At 37.2% G+C, this 15,733-nt stretch overlaps 1 protein-coding gene across 4 annotated transcripts in view; it reads right to left on the reverse strand.

Moving 5' to 3' along the window:
• LOC126248212 (rab11 family-interacting protein 1) overlaps positions 1–15,733 on the reverse strand; it is a 143,088-nt gene that overhangs the window by 45,800 nt on the left and 81,555 nt on the right. For all 4 annotated transcript variants that reach the window (XM_049949032.1, XM_049949036.1, XM_049949034.1 and 1 more), the window contains exons 8-9: positions 14,370–14,595; positions 5,399–5,698 (exon numbers count right to left, since the gene is read on the reverse strand). In XM_049949032.1, the coding sequence (XP_049804989.1) occupies positions 5,399–5,698; positions 14,370–14,595 (526 nt within the window). The remainder of the gene's footprint in view (positions 1–5,398; positions 5,699–14,369; positions 14,596–15,733) is intronic.

Raw genomic sequence — 15,733 nt, forward strand, 5'->3', positions numbered from 1 at the left:
CAAGTAATACACAATGAGAAATTGTGAACATACACCCCCCACCACCCCCAGTCCCCTTTTCACATACAACTAAGGTTGTGGAGAAGCCTTCAAGTGTTACGCAAATATTTCTAACAACTGTATAGCTCTATTAATAAAAGTAAGATACAATGACTGTTTTATATATTTTTAATCTTCACGTTTTTCTTGAACATATATGAAGTTGGCCTCTATAGCAGAAGGAAATGGTCATTATCAGCTACAAAATTTAGCAGTTGTGAATGAAAAATCAGTTTTAACTCATTGACAGTTGCTGTTACTCTCAAAGAGGATATGTCTCCCCTTAGAAAAATATTGTGTCAACATTATGGTTTTTTCCAAAAGATTTAAAGCAAAAGTACGACATAGCCAAATCATATCCAAGAATCCAAGGTTTTTGAATTCAGAATGTTTGATAGTAGTCTTCTAAATCAAATATTAATACACTGAGGGTAGTTACTGTCTTATTTTGTCAGCCACATGCAACTGGGCACCTTTTGTTCATAACTTGTACAAAAATAAAAATCTACCTTCTCCCATTAAAAGCCTGCCAGAATCGCACACGAGTACACTTCAGTTGAAAACAGTTGTTCTTACTGTCTTCATTCCAACGGCTAGTTCGACCCAGCTCTCTATGCAAGTCTATCCTGTGCAAGTACCTTCACTTTGCACAATTGTTGCAATCTACATCCATTTTAACCTGCTTCCTGTGGTCACACCTATATTCATAATTTAGAATGTGTCCTATCAACCCACCTCTTCTTTTAGTCAAGTTGCGTCACAATTTTTTTTTCTCCACAGTTCGATTCAGTACCTCTTCTTTAGTTATCCCATGTACTCTTCTAATTGTCAGATTTTTCTGTAGCTCCAGAATTAAAAAGCTTCCATTTCCTAATTGTCAGCATTCCTTTACACACTGCATTTCAAAAGCTTCCATTCTTTTCCCATATGAACTGTTTATTGTTCTCATTTTGCTGATGTATAAGGCCACACTCCAGACAAATACAGTTTGTAACCTGTTTGTTTTTACCTTCATCAGATATTCTGCAACTCAAATAGCGAAACTTGTCTGCTACCACTGTAGACACTACACGTTCTGTTCAGCTGATCTTCCAAGTTATTTAGTATCCCTGACAAAATTACAGTATCTTTGGTAAAACCTTAAATTATTATTCCTTCTCCCTGAACTTAAATCCACATTTTTCAAATTTCTCTTTGCTTTCCTATACTACCTGCTCAATGTACAGATAGTAAAATGGGGGAGGCAGTGGGCTACAACACTGTCTCATTCCCCTCTCAACTACTTCCTTTAATGGAGGAGGAGGAGGAAATTAGTGTTTAACGTCCCGTCGACAACGAGGTCATTAGAGACGGAGCGCAAGCTCGGGTGAGGGAAGGATAGGGAAGGAAATCGGCCGTGCCCTTTCAAAGGAACCATCCCGGCATTTGCCTGAAGCGATTTAGGGAAATCACGGAAAACCTAAATCAGGATGGCCGGAGACGGGATTGAACCGTCGTCCTCCCGAATGCGAGTCCAGTGTGCTAACCACTGCGCCACCTCGCTCGGTTCCTTTAATGCCCTTTGACTCTTTATACCACTGAATGGTTTCTGTCAACAGCCTTTTCCTCCTTGTATTTTATCCATACTATCTTCAGAATTTCATAATGTGTATTCCATAACCTTCGTCAAAAGCTTTCTCAAAATCTATAACTGCATTAAATGTAGTTTTGCCTTTTAAAACCTATCTTCTAAAATAAATTGCAATGCTCAGCATGTTCTTTTATTTTTTCAGAACCCAAAGTGATTTATCCGGAATCAGTTTCTTAAAGTCTTCCCATTCATCTGTAAATAATTTGCGTTAATATTTTGCTGTCATGTGATACTGAACTGATTGTCTGCTAATATGCACATGTTGGCACTTGTCTTTGGAACTGAAATTACTGCATTCTTCTTTAAGCCTGAGGATATTTCTCCTCTCCCATATACACTGCATACCGGGTGGAATAGTTTCGTCATGCTCGATTCTCCCAAAATCTCAATAATTCTGAAGGAATGTCTTCTACTCCATATGTTTTGTTTTCACTTAGGCATTGCACTGCACCATCAAATTGTTCTCAGAGTATTATATCTCTCATTTTGTAACACTTATGCCTGTTATTGATTATGACAATTTTTAGCAACCTCCATGTTCCCCGTGGGTACTGTAACATCTATGTTATATATATTATTTGATTTTAAACATATGGAAATTCTGTAGCATTATGTAAACAGAATTAATTTGTAATTTTTTTTAAAACTATGTTCTTTCATAGTATAATGAAATATAAAAGCTGGAGTAAGTCTCTCCACAACAAAAAGGCTTAGGTGAAGTGTGAATGGTGGTTTTGGCACGGAGTAGTGCGAAATATCTTTGTGGAATATATAGTCTGTGGCCAGCAGCCAATGAACTAACATCCTGAGTGCTTAGTGAGGCAGGGACTGCATTGAAAGTGGAAGAAATATGCCTGAGATGCAGATTATTATTTGTTGTTATATGATGGTATTTATTGATTTGCTCTGAAACAGGAAATTCTGACACCAAGAAGATATTTCAAAGAGCATTTTACATCAAGAGCCATGATTGTACAATATGGCTTTGCTCTGATGCCACAGAAAAGTGCCAATGCCACCACATTCAGTCAAAGTAGGCATTAATGTTGTATTTACATGCTTGGACCAGAAGTATGCTGAAGTTACCAATAAAAAGTTTTCCTGTTTTAAATATGTCATGAATATTTGTTTATCCTTAATCATTTACCTTTAGAGGGTCTATTTCCTGTTACTGAGATATTCCAGGTTTTTCTCAAAGTTGATAAACTATATAATAAATATTGTTAAAAGTTTTTGCTAACTTTGGGGAAGAATAACTTTGTTAATTGATTAATGAACCTTTTCTATGAAGTGTTCAACATGGTTATCAAAGTACCTCAGGGAAAGCACAGTAAAACAATAATTGTTAACAAATACTAAACTGAAGTCTGAAATTTCAATTACTATTCAAATCATTGCACAGAATTTAAATTTTGCAAAGTAAAATAGTTGAGTACAGAAAACAAATGTAGGCTGTAACATTTCAAAGTCCCAGACCTTTCTGACTTACTTTACAGGTTTGCAATAACGTTTTTGTTTGTGAATTTATGGCTGTGTGTATTATTACTGTGTATTATTAGAAGTGTTCGCATAAAACCCAATCAGTAAAAACAACAGCTTCTAGGTTCCCCTACATCAAATCTCTTATTTAATAAACCTAAAGTAAAAATTTATATAAGGTTTAGTAATTTTTCTGCAAATATTTGTGCACTTGATAAAATAACTGGCACTAACTGATTAAAACTGTAACAGATTAAGGGTCCATAAAAACAAAGAGTGCTCATGTCAGTTAAAATAACAGCTTGGTAACTTTTTCAAAATTACTGTCTTTCAGCAGTAAAGTGTTAGAACCACCTTATATCTGAATTGTTCCAACTGTTGGTTGGCACATTGTGATGAGCATTACCAATCACATTGTAAAGTAGACAGTGTGCGTTAGTGTGAAACAATTTGTTGCCATCACACTTTAAACACTTATCTATTTCATTACATTTTAATCATTTATCTGTCTCACTCATGAATAGTTTGTATGCAAACACATACTATGTTGTGGTGGTGTTATCAAACCGATTTCATATTCGTGTATAGCAGTTAGTTTACTTTGTTAGCAGTATATTTACTTGGAATTACTTTCTCTAATTAGGCTGACTGCCATATTCATTTGCATGATCACAGATTTACTTTCCAAATGTAATAACGTAGGTTCGATTCCCACCAGAATAATTGTTGCCTCCTTTCAATACACAGCCTTTCAGGTGATGAAATGCTGTCCAGTTACTTTCCACTAACACACGTCAAATTTCAAATCCCGTCAAAAAAGTAACATTATAACTGACTCGCTCATACAGTAATAACCTAAAGTGTTACAATTTCATCTTTATCCATGTCTTCCTCCCATTCCGTAACACAGACTTCATGTTTCTTTCCCTTATATGGTCCTTCTCTATGTTCTTTCCATTTTGCTGCTTTCCTTTCCTTGCTTAGTACTGGTTTGCCATCTGAGCTTTAGACATTCATACAGCTGCTTCTCTTTTCCCCCAAGGGTAAGCTATAGATGGCATCAATCTCTCCAGTCATGCATGCTTCTACAAACTTGCATTTGTACTCTAGCCATTGATCTGTTGCCACTTTGAACTTTGTCAAGTTAATTGTTTAGATTTCCATACTACCTTTTGACTATTTCATCTGAAGCATTTTTATTATTTCTCCTCTTATCGATTACATCAATATTTTGTGTGTTATCCTCGGATTCTATTGTACACTGTCTTTCTGCCTAGTTGATCTTCTGCTGCCATCGTTGTTTTATCTTTAAAAGTAACCCACTTTTATTCTATCATATTCCTTTCCTCTGTTTCAGTCAAGTGCTGCCCAATACTGCCTTTGACACTCTGAAGAACCCCTGGTTGTTTCAAATTATCCAAGTCTAACTTCCTATCTTTCCAAAATTTCTTCAGTTTCAGTCTGCAGTTCATTAGTAACAAATTATAGTTGGAGTCCACATCTGCTGCTGAAAGCATTTTGCAGTTTAAAATCTGGTTTTGGAACAACTATCTAACAATTATACACTGTATCTGAAACATTCTGGTGTGTCCAAGTCTTTCCCACTTATAGAACCTCCTTTCATGATTCTCTGCAATGATTAAATTGTGCTCTGTGCAAAATTCCACCAGATGGCTTCCCCCTCTCCTTCCTTCTTCCCACTACTTTTCCTTCATGTCTTTTTCCTAAACTACTATCCAAGAATAATGTGTTATGGAGCATCCATTCAGCTAATTAGTACCAAATATTTGGTTAATAGGAACCTCAATATTATATAATGAATGGCACTGAATACTTTGTAACTAAAAGCATGCACTTGGAAATCAAATACATGTTTCATATTTCTCTTTACCAACACCAACTGTTGTCTTTTCATTTCACCTGCTCTAAGTTAATTTTTCCATCAATGTACTGCTTGTCAAACAGCATACACATCTACACCAGTCCAGCCAGTCATCAGTGCCATAACTTCTTGAATCACCAAACATCTTACCCTGTTATCATCAATGGAATCAGAAAACTGTTACATATCTTTCCACACACTACTATTCCCTTCATTGGCTTCTTACCCAGCTGTGTGAACACCACAAGACAGCACTATATTCATAAAATAGATAAAGCAGCTACTATTAAAAAGCTCCATATAAACAAAGTTTAGTAGATACTGGAAAGAAATGTAAGAAACACACTTTATCTGTGCAGAAAACTCACCTTTACGAAAATGTTTATTAAAGCGTCTTGCAAGTTTTGAGATATCTTTTTCTTTTTCTTTTGTTTTTTCCTTTTCTTTATCATCCTGTGTGATGGTTTCAGTAACATTTCTTGGAATATCTTCATTAACCTTTCGTAATGCTGCCACTGGAGTGTCTATTGTATTTGCACGGACAATTGCTGGTGTGCTTGCATGAGTGATGTTATCAAATTCTTTATCTTCACACTGACTCATAGTAAATGACTTCGATGTATCCCAAGACCTTCTCTTTAGTGTATCTGAATGATTAATAACTGAATCTGTTCACAGAAAAAAGCACATCAGCTTCATTAACATAACAACAATATGTATAATTTCGAACATAAATTTCCAAAACACACAGATAATGATTGTAATTATTATGAATCTCACATCAGCTGAGTACCTTCTGAGCTTGAAACAACTTGTAACAATAAAACCTGAGGATACGACAGCTCTAACTATAGTATGGTAGACTGATGAACAACTTTAATGATGAAGTGGAAGCAATGGATGTTAAATATCAAAACACTGTAGGTTGAAATCACTACTGAAATTGTCACATTACTTCTGAAATTATGGAATATTCCCCAAGAAAAAGAGTAAGTAAACTTTTATATATACTCCAGTCCATCTGATGATTCTGATGCTTTTATGGAAGTAAATGTGATCTTGATTAAGCCCAAAAACACTGGGCATTACACTAATTACATTCCTTACAACCCAAAATTCTGTAAGATTCTCAGAAATTAGTCTTCACTTGAGTATTACCAATGCTGGCCATCTATATCTGATTACAGGAGGACAATCAGATGCAGCACAGGACTGATATAGATGACTTAGTGAGACAGTGTATTGATATGGTGACATGATTCAGCAACTCCTGCATATTGTTCCAGTTATTTGGAAGGTCATCTGCCAGTAAAGTGTGTTGTTTGCCCTTCTAAGTATCCATTTTCCCAACTTCATTTTTTTGATTGCTATCCAACAGATTCCACCACATAGAAAAGTGGTCAGGGACTGTCATCAACTTCTCATTTTGCACAATTTGAGAGATTACGACAAGACAGTGGCAGGTTTACATATAACTTAAAAGGCTCTTCATTAGTGTTACAGTGTGTTATGTCCAACACTGAGTAGTCTTGTTTAATTTTATGAGACTCAAAAACTTTGGCTCCAGGTGATGGCAGAGGGAGCTCCACAGCAATCACATACAGTAATTTTTCAAGAAGAAAGACGATGATAGGGTCCAGCAATAGGGACATTGACAGACATTGTGTTACCAGAGTCATGTAGTAAAAGACAGGAGGACTATATCTTTTACAGACACTTGTATGTAGCAGTATTCAGACCCACTGGTCACCACATGATTTAGAATGGGTCTAATGAAAACAGATGAAAGTTTGTTTACTTTGGTCCACAATCCATTTAAGCTCTGCATAAAAATGAGATCACATTAACAATAATGTCTATCATCATCTTCAGAATGTTTGTTCCTGTAAAACTATCACAACAAGCAGACTGCATGTTTTTGGATTTCCAACCAATTTGACAAAAGCATTTTTTTGTGACCTAACCATCACCTTAGGCTGCACCACATGGTGGCCTTTCATCTTACACGTTCTTGTTGATTGGCCTCCGACTAGACTTTGAGATACTGTCATTGTCCCACAACTTTTTATAGCAGAGTTCCAATTCTAATGTCCAGCATGTCCTTTAATATACAGAATGATTAAAACTAAATTTTTCCTATTTGAGCCAGGGTAGACAGAAAACTATTTACCGTATAGGTTCACAACTTTAGAGGAATGATGTTCAGACGGCCAGCGGTAGGATTCCCATTGTTGTTAGTGTTACTGTCATGACTTGCCGTGATGCACTGGCACTGATATAGCGACATAGGGTTGAAACACAAACATCAGTGTTCATTACAGTTGCAGGCAGTCAACACAGGTCTGGACAATGTGAGCAGGGCTTTACCTGTAAAGCTGTTTTATGAAAACACCAAGAATAGTGTAGCTGCTCTTTGTATTAATGCATTAAAGGAATATGGAGAAGTTCTCTTTCTGCACCGAGATTGAAGAACCTATTCGGAAGTTTGAATGAATTGGCAATTTGCGAATTCCTTCTGAGAAAGGCCCACGGACAAAAATTGTTGAAAAAATTACTGTTGCCATGGCTGAGAATGATGGGCGCAATATGTGAGCTTCAAGCAGTGTACAAGCTGTGCCATGACAACTGAACATTAAACGGTCCACCTTTCGAAAAGTGCAGTAAACTGGGAAATAGTACCTCTAGTGCCATTTCAGGCTCTTGTAGATACAAGTGGTTGTCACATTGAGCTATGTGTGTAATCTGGAACATAAACATAGTATGCAATTGCCTCTCATGTGGCAGTTAAAATGTATTTCTTTCAGGGGTTATTTGTTATTTCTCTTCCACATGTTCCTACAAATGTTTCCATGAAGTTTCATTGTCCTACATCATTTGTTTTTCATGGGGGCTCTCAGAAGTAGTGGAATTTTAATTATAATTGTCCTCCACATTCGTTTTTCTGTTATCATATCATTAAGCCTTGCTCACTGTTTTAAGGACTCTGATGAACTGTGTGGCAGGTGAGATCCTAAGCCTTCCTTAAATTTTGAATGTGTGTATTTTCTATATGTACAACAGGCCACAGGTATATTCACTCTTCTCTTAAGCCAACAGAAGCAGCAAGGCACATCAGCTGTTAATGAGTATTGCCTGGGATATAATTAGGAAATGAGAAACAAGGCCAGTATTGTGGCGAGAACTCTTGAAAAGTTTCCCATAGAAGATTGGCAAGTAGCCTCCTGAAATAATTAATGGCAAACATCATATAGAGAGGGACTGAGGTCTCAGATTCACTAATTTATGGTATTCCCAACTTAATTTGTTGAGATCTTCGCAGCAATCTCATCTGAAAGGACATTTTTCCATGGGGGAAAAAACTGCAGCAAGGAGTATAGTGAGCACTGACAATTAACCTCTGTTGTACATATGGACACAATACATGAAAAGCAGTGAGCACAAATAATACCACTATTTGCAGCACCTGAAGGGGAAGACTACATTGGTCGTCAGAATACTGTCGCAAAAATGTATCAGTGTTATGCCCCAGAATGATACTCTGGGCAGATGTGAAACATTTTTGGTTTCCCCTCACTGGAGCCAGTGCCAGAATTGAAGCCAAGGCAGTCTAGTACGTAATATCAAGATTGGAATGCCGACAAGGAAGAATGGGCAATATTGCATGCAGAATGGGTAAAATGGACGTACCAACAAATTAACTGCTGCACATCACCCGAGCTGGATGATCGAAGCACCGCTGCAGCAGAGTGACCTCAGAGAGAAGAGAGTGTAATGTTATTCTACTGATCACACACAGTTTAGTAACAATGTGTAAGTTGTATGCAAAACTGACTTTCAGCACACATATGCTGCAGAAATAACTAAACTGAAAGTCCAAAAAGAAGAGTTCTGACACTGCGGTGCATTGCAGAGCACTGTCGGGTCCAGAAAACTAGGCCACAACTGGTCATTCTTGCCACACAATAACATCATTGGCATAAGCTGACCAGTATAAACACTGTTGACTTCCAAAGGCCAGTTCTCAGTTTGCATCTAACCAATTCAGAGAGAGACCTGTGACACGCCGTCTGTTGTCCAACAAGTTAACTTCAGTCTACAATACAACAGCCAGGCCCATCTGAAGTACTTAGCTGCCAAGGGCTGCTGCCATCTCATCTTTGCCTTTGCTGATGAGATGACTTGGGTGCTTCCTATCACCACGCCTGCTCAATGTCTAGCTGATTGTACCTGGTGAGCTGCTGAACCATCATCAACCTGTGGGATAGCAATACCTGGCACCATCTGACCTGCATCTATGAGCAAACACTGGAATCAATACAGGGAGCAAAAGGTCATTTACAACTTGTACAGTAACTCAACTACAGTTTTAAAAGTTGGAGGGCCTGTAGAGGAAGTGTTGGCTGAGAAGGGAATGAGACAGGGATGTAGCCTATCCCCAGCGTTATTCAAGCAAGCTGTGAAGGACAGCTAGGAGAAATTTGGAAAGGGAATTAAAATTTAGGGAGAAGAAATAAAAACTTTGGGGTTTGTTGATGACACTGTAATTCTGTCAGAGACAACAGAGGGTTTAAAAGCGTGGATGAACAGAATGTACAGTGTCTTGAAAGGATGATATAGGATAAACATTATCAAAAGCCAAACAAGGGTAATGGGATGTAGTCAAATTAAAACAGATGATGCTGAAGGAATTAGATTAGGAAGTAAGACACTAAAAGTAGTAGACTTGTTTTGATATTTGGGCAGTAAAACAACTTATGATGACCGAAGTATAGAGGACACAAATGTAGAATAGCAATGACAAGAAAATAGTTTCAGAAGAAGAGAAATTTTTTAACATCAAATATAAATTGAAGTGTTAGTAAGTCTTTTCTGAAAGCATTTGTCTATAGTTGGCCTTGCACGAAAAGTGAAACATGGCCAATAAGCAGTTCAGACATTATTAGATTAGATTAGTTTTTCGTTCCATAGATCCGTGCTGAGGAGATCCTCGTGGATGTGGAACATGTCAATTTATTTATTTTTTTTTAAGCTGAAATAACAATACTAATAGTATGAATATATACAATACATCATTTGTTTCTATTAAAAAATTCATCAATGGAATAGAAGGAGTTGGCCACTAGTAAGTCTTTCAGGCTCCTTTTAAACTGATCTTTATTTGTAACTAAATTCTTTATGTTTACTGGCAAATTATTGAAGATGTGTGTTCCTGAGTAGTGGACCCCTTTTTGAACTAAAGTAAGTGCTTATAAGTCCTTGTGCAGATCATTTTTGTTCCTGGTATTGTATGTACGAACTGATCTGTTTGTTGGAAAAAGAGATATGTTATTTAGGACAAATTTCATTAATGAGTAAATATACTGAGAGGCAGTAGTTAGTATACCCAGTTCTTTGAAGAGGTTTCTACAGGACGTCCGTGAATTTACTCCACAAATAATACGTATCACACGCTTTTGGACTCTGAAAACTTTTGTTTGACTTGAAGAGTTACCCCAAAATATTATACCATATGACATTATGGAATGAAAGTAGGCAAAGTATGCAAGCTTTTTCATTTTTATGTCACCTATGTCTGCTAACACTCGAATTGCAAATACAGATTTGTTAAGGCGTTTCTGCAGTTCTGTGGTGTGCTCTTCCCAACTGAATTTATTATCAAGTTGTAATCCTAGGAATTTAAGACCGTCAACCTCTTCTATTTGCTCTTCTTCGTATTTTATGCATATGCTGGGTGGAAACCTCTTACAGGTTTTGAATTGCATATAGTGAGTCTTTTTGAAGTTTAATGACAGTGAGTTGGCTTTAAACCATTTATTAATATCCATGAAAATATCATTAGCAGATCTTTCTAGAACTACACTTGACAAACTATTTATGAAGAGAATAAAAGCTTCTGAAATGTGCTACCGAAGAATTCTGAAGATTAGATGGACAGATCAATTAACTACAGAGGATGTACTGAATAGAATTGAGGAGAAAAGAAATCAGTGGCATAACACATTTTGAGACAGCTGATTTAGTATAGGAGGGAAGTGTTGGGGGTAAAATTTGCAGTGCGAGACCAAGAGACGAGTACAATAAGCAGTTCGTATTCAGAGTTGAAGAGGCTTGCACAGGAGAGAGTAGCACAGTGAGTTGCAGCAAACCTGTCTTTGAATTGAAGAAGAAGAAGAAGAAGACCACCACCACCATTACCACCAGAACAACAACAACAACAACATATTTCCATTTCATAATCAACTACTAAATAACACCAAAAGGCAACACCAAGGGAAGACCTAGTGGTAGCATATTTATCTGCTGACATCACATTTCTTGACACAATACCACAATTAATTGTACTACAAGATGCATTCTGGAGAGATCTTTAATGCTGTGTATGTTAGCTTTGATTCATGCTTAACATTTTTTTTTTCCAATTCTAAACTTGAGAGATTTAATGATTTGTGTGTATACAATCTGCAGCATTTATGAGTTTGTGCAACAAAACAGTGATGTCCCCATTTGTTGGTAGATATTCCCTTGTATGTATGTTCACACAATGGGACAAACTCACTCCTGAGAGTGAGTGAGAGAGAGAGAGAGAGAGAGAGAGAGAGAGAGAGAGAGAGAGAGAGAGAGATTTTCACAGAAATGTGAAAACTCTTAAACATTCTTTAAATAAAACAAACATGTCAGCCTACAATTTCAGAGCTCTCTAGCGGTAAAGGGCTGCAAATGAAGAATAAAGATGCAGAATGTTAATAATGTTAATTTTATTTAAAAAGCTGCGACTTTAAGAAAATACAGAAGTGCACAAAAATTTTGGAGAAAGCAGGATACGAACAATCTATCCTTTACATTTCCGCACTTATGTATCTTATATTAAATGATCCCTAGAAAGGATTAATCACTGTTATGTTATTAACTGACATTTAATTAGAACATATTATACCAAAAACAATGCATTTTTGATACACCTTCAATGTGCCATTACTTTGAAATGGCATACTTCCCAACACACATGTTGCAATTCAAAAACAATGAAATACCAACATTCTTTCACCACCAATATGATGTTTCCCATCATTTTCTAACAACAAACCATACAAATAATGATGCATTTTTGAGAGATCCTTAATGCACTGGTGCTTTAAACTAGCATATATTCAAAGGATATGCATTATAATATAAACTCCACAATATACAGACTTAAAATAATTAGGACGAAACGCAGTATGTCACCATCTACGTTCTGCTTGTGACACAGGATGGCTAGGCTGTAAGGACTGAGCCAACAGGAGGCCCATAAGAGCCGTACTCTGTAAAAGCCACATTCCCAAACCTCTGCTGCATAGAGCTAAGTGGAATTTCAAGGAACAGCCTTAAGACTAATTACTGCCTGTTCGCAAACATCATTTGACATCAGATGCCAAAAATGTTGACTGTCATTCTGTAAATTCATGGCACAAATATTTGATATCAGGGTTGCCACAAGTGTCCCCAAGTGAAATTCTCCAATATTTTTCTAATTTCCAAACAAGTTTTAGCATTTTTCCCTGACAAATTTTGAGATCTCAAGGGTAAGTAAAGACATAAGTTGACAAAAAAATATGACTTCTGTACTTCTCCCTCATGCGAGTAAAAAATCTAAGTACTAACATCAACATCTTTTGTAGTGAACTGCTTTTAGATGGAGAAAGCAAGCCATATGGTATGTATATTTCAGTAAGACCACTGTTGTTATTTTATTTCAATACAACGAAACACATCCGGTGACAAAAATACGCATTTCCTTGGAGTTGAAAGAGAGATTTAAAATACCTTCACTGATTTCAGAAAAAACCTCAGAAAAAGTAGGCCTCTTGAAAGAAGTGCGTAAGGCAGGGAAGAGTTTTGTACACCAACACTATAGGTTACCACCAATAAAATGTTAGTTCTACTATGTTCATTATTGTCTGCTATTATCCACTGCGTTATGTCTATTATTTTACAGGTATTGTGTGATTTTTCTTTAAAGAAATATACGAATACATAGTGTACAAACCACCAGCGACGGTCACAATTTCCTTCTTCTTATCGTTCATACTTTCTAATATATAAACTACTTTCAAAGAGCCAAAATGTGCTACAATTAATAAAATGTCTATAAAATGCCACACTGTACAATACACTTGCGGTGAGACAATCACAAGTCCTGAAATCCATTGCCCATGGCCTCTGGCATGCTGAGGAGCACCTTGGTCTTGGTCCATAGAGAAACCACACAAATCCACAACATTATGCCAAACACAGACAGACCTGACCTGCAAGCATATCTGCGAGACTACATGTGACAGGCATGGCCTGCACATTAGAGGGAAACGATGGGCTTAAGACTGGCAGGCGATCCGTTACAGACACCCACAGAAATGGCCTGCAGTTTTGGTCCATCACAGGAATCCACTTGTGTGGCCAGCTATTCACTTGTCACATGTGATGAAGTGAGATTCCAGTGATCAATCCATGCAACAGATAACTTGCGCAAATACTCTGAGAATCAATACTAATGAGGATGGGTAGCAACTCACCATAAAAATAATTTCTGAGCTGCAGACGGGCATGTAGGAAAGACATTCACACTCTCATAGCTAAACTTTCGGCCACAGCCTTTGTCAGAAAATGAGAATATACACACATTCCCACAATCACACAGACGCAACTCATGCACACATGACTGCCATCACCAGCCACTGCATCAACAATCTCTGAGAATCAGATTCAAACAAACCACTCCTTGTGCTTCCCTGCCTCTCGTTGGTAGTTACTAGGCTAGTGGCAACAAGCGGTGGCAGCACTGACTGCAAGCTGAGAGATGTGGTAGGAAGGGTAGAAGCAGTATGAATGAGGGAATAGGGAAGTGGCGCATGTTCTCAGCTGCGCCCAGACAGTGGCGATTCGTGACATCCCAGTAAACAAACCATTTCATCTACTGAGACAAAGAGAGATTTTTTTCCATTTTCTTTTTTTCAAATTTCCCTGACACATTTGAAATTCCCTGGTCTTCACATATTTCCAGAACTTGTGGCAACCCTGGATATGCAGTCTGAAATTTAACTTCTGTAATCCATTATTGAGAAATGTATCTTCATTTAGGGGTGGCTCTACCTCAGAGCATTTAACTATGAGCCATGCCTGCTGTAACGCCAGAGTATCAGTATTTTATGGGCTCTACTTCTCTACACATCACAAATGTTACTAATAATAAGACATAACAAACTGCTTATTCAGGTAGTTGCTCGACATAATTAAAAAGTCTCTACTTAGATTAAGAAGTAAACCAAACTACAAGTATAAGTACTACAGCTATTTTAGAATTACCTTTCCCCTGCTTTCCATATAATTTCTGTTCCCATTCATCAACAGTCTTATCCTGTGAAACACTTCTTGGTGGCTTAGGTGGAACAGAAGCTGTACCAGTCATGTTTGTTCTTCGCAAAAATTCTCCTCCTGCCAAATTTTCGAGGGATCCAGCAGGTGGAGTTGCTGCCGTTTGCTGACTTGTACTCAGAGAACTCAGGGAACTTTTGTGAGACAGGTCATCAAACTAGAAAGAAAATGTTAAGATACTGTAGACTAGAAAACCAGTAACATTTTACTCAACAACAAATACAGGGTAGGTGTGTGAGGAGAAAGAAGGGACATGAGAAAAGGTAAGCATGAGGTGGTTTATGGTGGTGGTTTTGTTTTTAAGATATTAATTAAGCAAAAGAAGAGTGAATCACCGGCACATGGTAAGATTAATATCATTTTTTTAATTTGACTGGTAAATCATGGACGGAATAGAACAATCTGCAATACAGAGGGAGCCTTGAGTGACAGATATGCTCATTAATGACATGGTGAACACTACAGAGCGGGTCTGTCCTTTAGTGTAAACCAATTTGTGTGCCGATCTACTGTTCAATACTTCCTGTACGTAGCAACTGACATCACTGAAGAATTTGAGCAAATATATGAAATGGGGCACACGATTCTGTAAGTTTATACCTATACTAGGAAGTAACCAGATAGAGTGCAAAGAAACATTCTAATGCAGCAATGAGCTTCATATGTTAAGATGAATTTTTCAAACACAATATTTGCTAATGAGACTGACAGCAACATACTTTTGTGTAAGAACAATGACCATAAGAGAAATTAGGGATAATATGGAGGCATACAAACAGTCTATTTGCGAGTGGAACAGTAAAGGGAACAACAAATAGTAGGGCAAGATACACTTCACCATGCACCATATAGTGGCTTGCATACTATGTATGTAATTGTAGATGAGAGCTCAAACCCAAACATGACTTTTTGAAATTTTTAACATGATCAATAAGAAAAGTTCTGAGAGACCATCTTTAAAAACAACTACCAAAAGTTTAACCTTGTAAAGAAAAATGACAGCTGACTGACCAATCATGTAAGAACACCATTTATTTAACAGTTTACCCACTCTTTGACTTATGAAAATATTTATTTCGGCTGTGGCAGATACCCCACTACTGAGAATCTAATCTCAGCATTTCTCATCAGAATATATATTCCACAATACATTCAAACAATAAAACAATATAGACAACTGCTTACCATACAAAGGAAGTGTCAAAATAAGTGGATAACTGCACAAAGAAAAACTCAATTCTGTCAGCGTACTGTTCAACACCACCACCAAACAGTGGGTTGTTGTCATTATCCAC

This window comes from Schistocerca nitens, chromosome 3, assembly GCF_023898315.1.
Source record: "Schistocerca nitens isolate TAMUIC-IGC-003100 chromosome 3, iqSchNite1.1, whole genome shotgun sequence".
NCBI classification, from domain to species: domain Eukaryota; kingdom Metazoa; phylum Arthropoda; class Insecta; order Orthoptera; family Acrididae; genus Schistocerca; species Schistocerca nitens.